Consider the following 10,761-nt stretch of genomic DNA (forward strand, 5'->3'; position numbering starts at 1 on the left):
CGCCCCCCAACCCCCGCTGGGACCCCCCTGCTCCCCAACCCCCGCTGGGACCCCCCCTGCTCCCCATGCACCCCCAACCCCCGCTGGGACCCCCCCTGCTCCCCCAACCCCCGCTGGGACCCCCCCTGCTCTCCATGTGCCCCCAACCCCCGCTGGGACCCCCCCTGCTCCCCATGCGCCCCCAACCCCCGCTGGGACCCTCTGCTCCCCCAACCCCCGCTGGGACCCCCCTGCTCCCCATGCGCCCCCAACCCCCGCTGGGACCCCCGACCCCCTGCTCCCCCAACCCCCGCTGGGACCCCCCTGCTCCTCCAACCCCCGCTGGGACCCCCCCTGCTCCCCATGCGCCCCCAACCCCCGCTGGGACCCCCCTGCTCCCCATGCACCCCAACCCCCGCTGGGACCCCCCTGCTCCCCCAACCCCCGCTGGGACCCCCCTGCTCCCCATGCTCCCCAACCCCCGCTGGGACCCCCCCTGCTCCCCCCAACCCCCGCTGGGACCCCCCCTGCTCCCCATGCGCCCCAACCCCCGCTGGGACCCCCCTGCTCCTCCAACCCCCGCTGGGACCCCCCTGCTCCCCATGCGCCCCAACCCCCGCTGGGACCCCCCCTGCTCCCCCAACCCCCGCTGGGACCCCCCTGCTCCCCATGCGCCCCCAACCCCCGCTGGGACCCCCCTGCTCCCCCAACCCCCGCTGGGACCCCCCTGCTCCCCATGCGCCCCCAACCCCCGCTGGGACCCCCTGCTCCCCCAACCCCGCTGGGACCCCCTGCTCCCCCAACCCCCGCTGGGACCCCCCGGCTCCATCTCCATGACTATCTATAGGCAAAGCCGGGCTGGCTGCGAGCGACTCAGCCCCGCCCCTTCGCGGGACCCTCATGAATAACGCATCATCTAATTAGCATAACGAGTGACGCAGCCAATGGCGCCCGGATGCCGGGGCGGTGACGTCAGAGCCAGTAGAAAGGGGCTGGCGGAGGCGAGTCCGCGCAGGGGCCATTGCAGGGACCGAGCGGCTGCAGCCATGGTGGGGCGAGCTCCGGGCGGGGGGGGCTGGAAAGGGGGCGAGCTCCGGGCGGGGGGGGCTGGAAAGGGGGCGAGCTCGGGGCGGTGCACGGGGCCGGTGCCTGGGGGCGAGCTCGGGGCGGTGCACGGGGCTGGAGGGGGGCACGGGTAGATTCCAGCCGCCCGAAGCCAGGGACATTCCCGGGGCCTGACTCCACCCCCCCCCCCCCCGAGAGGGAGCCCGGTGACAGCGCTTGTGGGGGTGCGGAGCTCGCGGGGAAGGGGGGGCCGGGCAGCCCCGCTGACGGCGCCCCCTCACCCCTGTGCTTGCCTTGCAGTGCGATTTCTCCGAGGATCAGACGGCCGGTAAGTGCCCGCCCCCCTTGCGCGACCTCCGCCCTTGCGCGCTATTTTCATTTCGGGGGCGAATCCCTTGCGCGTCCCGCCGCCGCGGATGCACTTACCGCTTCTCTCCCTCCCTTGTAGACCTTCCTCCTCCTCTGTCCCTAGCCTCCACTCTCCTCCTGTAGCCTCTTTCTAGCCGGCCGGTAAGTGGGGCGGGGCCTGGGTCTGCTCCCCCCTCCCCAGTAACACCGGGCCCCTCGCTTCTGGGGCGCGGGGGGGGGAATCTCTCCGGGCTACCTTCGGCTCTTGCTGCTGTGGGGTCCCTGGGCCCCCCTAACCTGGGTCTGGGGGTGGCTCACCCCCCCCCCCCGCGCATGGCTCACTTAGGAGCCGTTCCGGCGGGACCCGCCCAGCCCGCGAGCCTCCCTGCCGCGTTCCCCCAGCCAGGCCGGATGGGCGGTAGGGCTGGTTTTAGGGGCGCTGCGCGGCCCCCCTCGCTTGTGGGTGGGGGGGGGGCGGGGTGTGGCAGGCTGCGGGCAGGGTGTGATTGCACAGGGGAAAATGGCTGCAGAGCTCCGCGCTCTGCGCAAGTTGTGGCAAACTCCCAGCTGAGCCGGCTCCCGCCCTGGGTGCCCCCCAGCCCCCGCCGCTTGGGGGGGGGCACACCCGGAGCGGGGGGGCACACCCGGAGCGGGGGGGGGGGGGCTGCCCCGCGGGTCGCGGCTGGAATGTTGTGTGTTGGAGGCGCAGCGCAATCCCTGCGCGCTGCCTTGCGCTGACTTCCTTATATGGGCACAAAACCCCGGCTGAGCGCAGGCTGCGCCTCCCTGCGCGGGGAGTGGCGGGCGGGGGACAGCCGTTCCTGGCAGGGCTCGGCCAGCCCGGGAGTGGGGGGAATGTGGGTCTCTGCGAACCCACCGGCCAGACCCTCGCTGGGTCCCTTTGCTGGTGTTTGCTTTAGCTAAAGCAGGAAGTGAGCCCGGACTCCTGGGTTCTTTCCCTGGCTCTGGCAGGGGAGTGGGGTCTATGGGGTCAGAGCCTGGCGGGGCTGGGAGCCAGGACTCCTGGGTTCTTTCCCTGGCTCTGGGAGGGGAGTGGGGTCTATGGGGTCAGAGCCTGGCGGGGCTGGGAGCCAGGACTCCTGGGTTCTTTCCCTGGCTCTGGGAGGGGAGTGGGTTATGCCTCTGTTCCATTCCCATCTCTGCAGCTGGCTCTGGGCCCGGGTTCTCCTGTCACCTCTGTAAACCCTGCCTTGCTCCCATGAGGCCGGCGGTGGCTGTAACGCCTGTGGAGGGGCTGGGACAGAGGTGTCCCTACGGCTGCTGCCCCTGGTCAAGTCCCTGATACGAAGCCCACCGGGGCTGGCCCGTGGGGCCTTGCTGTGAGCCGATCCCCGCCAGGGTGAAGCCGGCCCTGGGACTGAGAGGCTAGCCGGGGTGGATCCGCCCCCCGGCTCAGCCGCGCGCCTGTGGGTTTTGCCCCTGAGATGGGGCTGGTGCAGAGAGACCAAGCGACTCGTCCCTGTGAATGTGGGGCCGAGCCGGGAATCGGAGCCGTATCCCTGAGGCCAGGCGGCCCGTCGAGCGCAGGCGGCTGCGGCAGGCAGGAGACTGGACGTCTGGGGCCCGATCCAGTGCGGGGAATCCTGGCCGACACTGTTGGGACCCCCGATGGGGGGATTATCGAGGGCTCTTGTCTCTTATTGTGTTGAAGTGCCTGCTTTCCTATGGGCCCCCAGCTGCCCCTAGGCCCCCCCCAGTGCAGGGGGCTTGAACCTGGGGGGGGCTTGGGCTGAGGCTGCTGCTGCCCCTGGCGTGTGCTCATGGGGGTGTAGTTTGGCTGGAGCCGGCTGGGTACCAGGCAGATCAGGGCTGGCCAAGGGGGGTTTGTTGTTTGAGGGGTGCAGGGCCCCCGCAGATGGGATCAGCACCTGGAGCCACAGTGACACCCTCCCCCTCTCCCCCCCCCAGAGTTCAAGGAGGCTTTCCAGCTCTTCGACCGAACCGGGGATGGCAAGATCTTGTACAGCCAGTGCGGGGACGTGATGAGGGCCCTGGGCCAGAACCCCACCAACGCCGAGGTCATGAAGGTGCTGGGGAACCCCAAGAGCGATGGTGAGCGACGGGCAGCAACCCCAGCGCCGGGGGGCAAACGGGCTGTGGGCCTCACCCGTCTCCCGCATCCCTGAGCTAGCGGTGGGTGGGAACGGGCCGTCTTCTCCCCGCCCCATTGGCTGGAGGGAGCCTATGGCACAATGGGGCTCAGACTGGCTTAAACTCGGGGGCTGGGGGGAGCTGCAGGGAGGCCCCCCCCCGCCTCTCTGGGGCTGGCTCTGTTGCTCAGAACGAGGAGGTTGATCTTGGGTCTGGGCCTTGGTTTTGTCCCAATGTAGAATGAGAGTTTTTTTCCAAATCTCAAATTTCTCACCCAACTTTATGGTCAACGCGGCACCCACCTGCGCTGAGCCCTGTGCCCCTGCACCACTTTCCCCCTTGCTCCCATGAGGCCGGCGGTGGCTGTAACGCCTGTGGAGGGGCTGGGACAGAGGTGTCCCTACGGTCAAGTCCCTGATACGAAGCCCACCGGGGCTGGCCCGTGGGGCCTTGCAGTGAGCCGATCCCCGGCCAGGGTGAAGCCGGCCCTGGGACTGAGAGGCGCTAACCCCTCAAATCCCTGCAGACTGTCTGGTGCCTCGGGCGCCTGCCCCATCTCTGGGGGCCTGGAGCCGGGAGGCACCGTGCTCGCTGGGTCCTGGCTCAGGAGGGATTTGATGCTGTGTTGGGTGAGCCGTCCCCTGGGCGTTGTGCCTGGCCTGGCAGGCGGCTGCCCAGAGAGCTGGTCTCAGCTGCGCCCCCTTATCTCGCCAGAGATGAACATGAAGACGCTGAGTTTTGAGCAGTTCCTGCCCATGATGCAGACCATCGCCAAGAACAAGGACCAGGGCTGCTTCGAGGACTACGTGGAGGGCCTGCGGGTCTTCGACAAGGAGGGGAACGGCACCGTCATGGGGGCTGAGATTCGCCACGTCCTCGTAACCCTGGGTGAGGGGGCTGCTGCGGCTGGGGGAGGAGGGTAGCTGAAGGCCTCTGGCTCGGTCTCCCCCGGGGATGTCTGGGTCAGGGAGAAGTGTCCTCGTGGCTAGCCAGTTGGCACCATTGCTCTGGGGGGCTTGAGCCCCGCACCTGAGATAGGATCTCCCCACCCCCCCGCCGTCTTCCTGCTTTGTCTCCGATTGATTTGTCCATCTGAATGATTGAGGAAACCCCTCTGGGTTTGCATGGGGAGGCAGGAAGCCGATTCTGTTCTCACTGCCACCCCATAAATTGGGGATCCAAACCCCACCTCAAGAATGGCGCCTCCCCCATGGCGAAGGGGTGTCGTTCCACTGCAGCGCAAAGCAGGTTGAACGGTGGGAACAGAACCCAGGAGTCCTGGCACCCGGCCCCCTGCTCCAGTCGTCGCTTGGCGGATGCGGGGCAGCGACAAGGAGGACGGCCCGTGTGTCTGGTCAGGGAGGGTCATGGAGGGGGCCTGTAGTGAAATCCCATCTGCCCCATGCAGGGGAGAAGATGACGGAGGAAGAGGTGGAGATCCTGGTGGCTGGGCACGAAGACAGCAACGGCTGCATTAACTACGAAGGTGAGGGCTCGGGGCGGGCAGCGGTGTCTTGGGATCAGCAGCCCCGGGTTTATCTCCAGAGGTCGCTTAACCCTGTAGCACTGGGTGGCTTTGGCTCTCCTGCCGTGCTGGGGGGAGGTGGGGAGGAGATTCCAACCTGGGGTGGGGCGGCGAGTTGTCTGTCCCACGGCCAGGATTTGTTTTGGGACTAGCCCAGCGCCTCTGGCTCATTCCCCCCCCCCCCCCCCCAACTAAGGACGCTGCAGCCCCTCGGGGTGTCTCCCACCCAAGGAACGAAGAGCCGGATCGTTGGGGGCTGTACTTGGAAACACCAGCCCCTGACTGTGCCCCTGGGGGCGACGCCAGCTCCCCTCCCCGGGGCGCAGATGCTGGGCCCGGCGGGTTGGGAGCTGGAGGCAGCCGGGTGCCGGCATGTCCCCGGGGACCCCCTTGCACTTTTTGGCTCCGTGTGTCCGGTGCGTTTGCTTGATGTTGTCTGTTCCTTCCAACAGCGTTTGTGAGGCACATCTTGTCAGGGTGAAGCCGAGCGGGGTACGCCTCTTCCTGACCCCCTTCACTTACCTCCCTCTGCCCCCCCTTTCCTTTTTGTTTTAAAGGAAGTCTGGTTTGTGCTCCCCATCCAGCGTACCCCCCCTCGGCATGTCTCTGCATGTAGCTGACTCTCTCTAGTGGGGGCGAGGGGGAGGAGAAGGCGGCTCTGCTGGGGCCGTGCACCAATTTTAAAGCAAGACTGTGTCACCTGCGTGGGGGCGGGCGGGGGGGAAGTGGGGTGGGGCAGGTTCAGATGCAGCCTGGGCTGCTTGTGTCCTGTCCGGGGGGTGCTGCGTGCGCCTCTATCCCAGGGGGGCGGCCGCACCCACGGCTGAGCCTGGGCCCGCTGGGCGGAAGGTGAGGATCTTCGCTTCCAGGGACGAGTGCTGGCCGCTGCCTGGGCCCGTGGGCCGTAGGTTAACCCGACAGTCTTTCTTTAGGGAGCGGTGTAGTGGCTGCCTGCCTGGCCCCTTCTCTCTGTGCGATCCTCCTCGAATGGCCCGGCCCCCGCTGGCCCTTCTCTGCTGTAGATAAAGCCAAGCTCTCTCCTCGCGCGGGGCAGGAAGCCGCACGGCTTGTAGGCCCCCGGTGCTTGGCAGTAGCAGTAGAAACCGTGCTGCCCTCTTTCTCCCTCCCCCCCCCGCCCCTTCTGCCATTGCGGGTTCGAGTGCTACTCTCGGAGGACGGGCTGCTGCGGAGGGAAGAAAGCGTCCTGGGGCCAGGGGCTGTGGGGTGAAGGGTAGGGCCTGGCATGCAGTTGGGGGATGTGGGCTTCCCAGCCAGGAGTGCGAGAACGGAGCCCATGCTGCAGGCAGACCCAGTTATTACCATCTTTAGAGTAAGGGGCCTGAGCATGGTCCCTGGGCTGGGAGGCTGGGAGGCCGTACAGCTCTGGAGGGCTGGGGGCCAGGGCTCTTTATGGGGGGGGGGGGGGTGTTAAAGGTAGGCACTAGAGCACAGTTGCTGAACACTCTCCTTAGTGGACTTTTTCCCCCTATTGCAAACCCTGGCAGAACCTGCCCGGAAGCCCCAAGCCCTGGTCGGCTTAGCCCCGAGGACCCTTTCTCCCCCAGCTACCAAGGCGCCTCTCCCGCTGTGGGGCAGCCGCCCGGTCTCATGCACACCCTTCTCTCCACAGAGCTGGTCCGGATGGTGTTGAGCGGATGAAGAGTCCAGCAGATCTCCTCTCTTCCCCACCCCACCCCCCCGAGGCCTTGGCTCGCGGCCGGGCGCTCAGGTTTATTCTGTTCTGTGCCTTTTCTGCACCCTCTGTAAACTTTTCCTGCCTGTGTGGACCACAAGGAGACTTCCCGTGCTGCAGGGGTCTGTCCCAGGGGTGCTCCTGGGTGCTGGGGGGGGGAGGAAGAGTGATCCCTGTTTTCTTTCTGGGGTTCCCCCCACCCCCTTCTAACCCCTGTAGCTGGGCGAAGTTGTTTCTCCTTCCAGCAGCTTTCACTTAATAAACGGTTTGAAAAGTGGTGGCTCTTGGGCCTGTTTGGAAAGTGGGGGGTGAACACAGCGCCTGGATGGGGGGGGGGGGAGAAAGGAGCCAGAGACGGGTTATGGGAAAACGCAGCTGGCTGTTACGTGCCGAGGTGGTCCAGGCCAGAAGCTCACAGCCCGGGATGCCCGCAGGTGCAACTTCTGGAGGTGGGATAGTGTGAATCTCCTCCTGGGGCCAGGGCTCTATTCCCCTGCCCCAGACCGACGGGCACCTTCTACCTTTGGCAGCTGGACCTGGTCTCTAGAGGGATGGGGTGTGCCAGCCCCGCCCCTTCCATGGGGAATGACAGCGCAGCAGGGGCTAGAGACCCCCGTGTGCTCTGAGCAGGAGGCCGTGGCCTGAAGGACCAAGGGGGGTGCTGGGGGGAAGGAGTAGGGGCTGGGGCTGGGTGGAGGTGGCGAGGACACCCCTGGACCCTGCCTCTAGTAAGATTGGCTCTTAGAGCCCTTTACAATGGTGTGGGGAAACTGAGGCACAAAGGGGGGGGGTTCCCAGCAGGTCAGTAGCAGAGGTGGGACAAGCAGGGGGCTGCTGAGTGGCAGGGGTGGGTTCTGCCCTCCAGGTCCCACATAGGTGCGTAAAAGAGCTGGGGTGGCCATTACCCCCAATCCCACCCCTGCCTGGCACAGGAATCCTGCCACACCCCAAACCCGCTGGCTGGCGATGGAATTAAAATGGCTGGTGTCCGCTGATGAGGGGCAGGGCTGAGCGTGACCCACAGCTGGGGGGGAGGTAGTTACCTGGCTCCAGTGACCTGCTGCACATGGGGGGCAGGCACACACTGCCCCTGGCAGGCAGCGAGGGAGGCTATTAAATAGGGGGCTGAGGGGGGAGGCACTCCCACCCCCAAAAATAATCCTGCCGCTCGCCAGGCTGCTGCAGTGCCGTGGGGCTCCTGCCCCCCTTCGGTGTGTGTCACTGCTCTGCACTGTACCACTATCCGCTTGTCCGCACCGGCACCACGGGGGGGACACTATTACCCCCCCCCTCGGCATCTTACAACAGGGAAACTGAGGCACGGGCACAAAGCACCTTGCCCAGCTGCTGGCCCCAATCAGCCCCCGGCTGCCACACCTTAGCCCAGGCCTGCCGCTCTGACTCTTCCCAGCGGTGTCTATTTTTAGCCTGGCCGTCGTTGGGAGCGTCCCAGCCGCCAGGTCCTTACATGGAAGGAAACGCACATTCCCAGCATCCTGCCCCCACAGCAGGGTGGGGGCTGCAGCCCCTCATAAAGCCAACAGTGCCACGTGCCCCCAGGGCTGCCCCGGGTTAACGCGTGGGGCAGAGGCTGAGGGAGGAACTGAAGCAGGAAGCCGGCCACTCTCTCGGCAGCCCTGCGGGCTCAGAGCCACCTGGGTCTGGCCCTGCCTGGCACACGCCCGGTCTGGGCCCACCTCAGCCACAGGCTGCGCCCCAGGGAGCTGCTGCTCGTTGGTACTCGGGAGCAGCGCCCGCCCCGCAGCAGGGGTCCTGCCCAGGCTGCCCACGGGTACGAATGCCTTCGAGCACCGGGGGGGCACCGCGTTGGCTTCCAGCAGGACGAGCATCCCCCACCCCTGTAACGCCCAGCTGGGCCTTCCTGGAGCCTCCACCTCCCTGGGACCACTCGGCCCAGGACCAGGCTCCCTCTCCCCCGCCTCCCAGACATGTGAGTCTGGGCGCTTGAAGCGGCCCCATGGGAGACGGGCTCACCGGGGCTCATGGGTAGCCCTGGAGCCCCTGTCCTCAAATGCACCTGGCCCCTCCTTCAGAGCTCCAGCCCCCATCCCACACGCCCTGTCATATCCCCCCCCACCCCGCCAGGCAGAGGGAGGTGAGAAATGCCCTGTAGGGCTCCTCCCGTTAAACCAGCACGTGGCCTGGTCGGCGAGAGGCGCTGTCTCCCCTGCCCCCCGTCCAGGGCACCCCCAGCCCTGTTTGCTTCCCAGCCCAAGGTGAGAAGTGCCTGTCTGGCTCCCGCGTCTGCCAAGCCAGAGAACGACCTGCAGCCCCCAACTCCTGGGGAGCTTTTTGAGGACCCCTCCCACCTCCAGGGAAAACCGCCAAGCACCAGTGAGTGCAGCCTGGCCCCCAACAAGCCAGTCCCACGGGCAGTGCCCCTCCCTGTTCACCACAGCACCTCCTCGCTAGCTGCACTGTGTCTGACTTCCGCTTGCCGCCTGTGGGCCTTGCTCTGCCAGCTGGAACGGCACCCGCTGCTGTCCAGCCCTGGGCCCCGGGGCTCCTTGCAGACTGGGATTCACGCACCTCTTGCCCTTCTCTTAGCCAAACCAGATCAACCTGCTTCAGCCTCCCCCAGACGCCATTTCCCAGCCCGCAGCTCTGTTCTGCCCTCCCCTTCTACACTCCAGCAGCGTCGTCCTCCTCGGGCGAGGAGCTGGCGGGGCAGCCGGTACCACTGGCCAAACGTGCCCAGCGAGGCCTAGGACGGCTCGGTGCCCCTGCCGTCCAGCACCTAGTGCCCCCTGCGCCACTCCCACAGCCAGTGCCAAAGTGAGAGGGGACATGGCCATGGAAACCCCCCCCCACGGCCACACTGAGAGCCTGGAGCCCCCCCCACTGCACCGAGGGGGGAGCCTGGCCAACGTGAGCCCCATGCCCTTAGCAAGGGATGCCCAGGGCCAGCAGGGTACACGGCCCTTGTACCAGGGAGGGGAGAGAGGCTCAGATCTTGGCCTTCGCTTTATCTGTGGCTTTGCAGAGCCTCGGGGAAGCTCTAAAATACAAGCCGGCGCCTAAACCCAGCACTTAGGGGTCGCAGTGACAGAGAGCGAACAGCAGGGGGAGCACTGACTTTTTTTTCCAGTGGGTCACAGCTCAGAATCAGCGGGGTAGCTGTGTTCGTCTGTATCCACCAAAGCGACGAGAAGTCCGGCGGCACCTTAAACGCTAACAGATTTATTTGGGCATAAGCTTCCATGGGTAAAAACCCCGTGCTTGAGCTTTGTGACTTTGTCCTCACCCACAACCATTTCAGATTTGGGACAATGGTCCCCGCACGGCCCCACAGTATGCCAACATTGTTATGGCTGACTTAGAACAACGCTTCCTCAGCTCTCGTCCCCTAGTGCCCCTCTATCAGGCATTCTTAAAACTACAATACCCACCTGGGGAAGTGAGGAAACAGACTGACAGAGCAAGACGGTATCCAGAAGTCACCTACCCCAGAACAGGCCCAACAAGGAAAACAACAGAACACCACTGGCCCCAGCTAAAACCTCTCCAGCACATCATCAACGATCTACAACCTATCCTGGAAAATGATCCCTCACTCTCACAGACCTTGGGAGGCAGGCCAGTCCTCGCTTACAGACAGCCCCCCAATCTGAAGCAAATACTCACCAGCAACTACACACCACACCACAGAAACACCAACCCAGGAACCAATCCCTGTAACAAACCCCGGTGCCAACTCTGTCCCCATATCTACTCTAGCGATACCATCAGAGGACCCAACCACATCAGCCACACCATCAGGGGCTCATTCACCTGCACGTCTACTAACGTGATATAGGCCATCCTGTGCCAGCAATGCCCCTCTGCCATGTACATTGGCCAAACCGGACAGTCCCTCCGCAAAAGAATAAATGGACACAAATTGGACATCAGGAATGGCAACATCCAAAAGCCAGTAGGAGAACACTTCAATCTCCCTGGACATTCTAGAACAGATTTAAAAGTAGCCATCCTTCAACAAAACAACTTCAGAAACAGACTTCAGAGAGAAACTGCAGAG

The 10,761-nt window shown here is 65.3% G+C and overlaps 1 protein-coding gene across 2 annotated transcripts; it reads left to right on the plus strand.

Annotated features, from left to right (window-relative positions):
• Positions 1-923: 923 nt before the first annotated feature.
• MYL6 (myosin light chain 6) lies at positions 924-6,999 on the plus strand. 2 transcript variants are annotated; one of them, XM_054012317.1, is made up of 7 exons: positions 946-1,028; positions 1,345-1,372; positions 3,322-3,465; positions 4,219-4,392; positions 4,913-4,990; positions 5,482-5,521; positions 6,660-6,999. In XM_054012317.1, the coding sequence occupies exons 1-6, from the start codon at positions 1,026-1,028 to the stop codon at positions 5,508-5,510; spliced, it is 456 nt and encodes a 151-aa protein (XP_053868292.1). In that variant the 5' UTR covers positions 946-1,025; the 3' UTR covers positions 5,511-5,521; positions 6,660-6,999. The 2 variants fall into 2 exon arrangements, with proteins under 2 accessions (XP_053868291.1, XP_053868292.1); XM_054012316.1 differs by lacking the exon at positions 5,482-5,521 and having other exon boundaries at positions 924-1,028.
• Positions 7,000-10,761: the final 3,762 nt, after the last annotated feature.

The sequence above is a fragment of the Malaclemys terrapin genome, chromosome 23, assembly GCF_027887155.1.
Source record: "Malaclemys terrapin pileata isolate rMalTer1 chromosome 23, rMalTer1.hap1, whole genome shotgun sequence".
Classification (NCBI taxonomy): Eukaryota; Metazoa; Chordata; order Testudines; family Emydidae; genus Malaclemys; species Malaclemys terrapin.

Coding starts and splice junctions, on each gene's coding strand:
- MYL6 (XM_054012316.1), top strand. CDS start 924: ATGGCGCCCGGATGCCGGGGCGGTGACGTCAGAGCCAGTAGAAAGGGG. Junction 1,373..3,321: donor CTCCGAGGATCAGACGGCCG/GTAAGTGCCCGC, acceptor TCCCCCCCCCAG/AGTTCAAGGAGGCTTTCCAG. Junction 4,393..4,912: donor CCACGTCCTCGTAACCCTGG/GTGAGGGGGCTG, acceptor TGCCCCATGCAG/GGGAGAAGATGACGGAGGAA.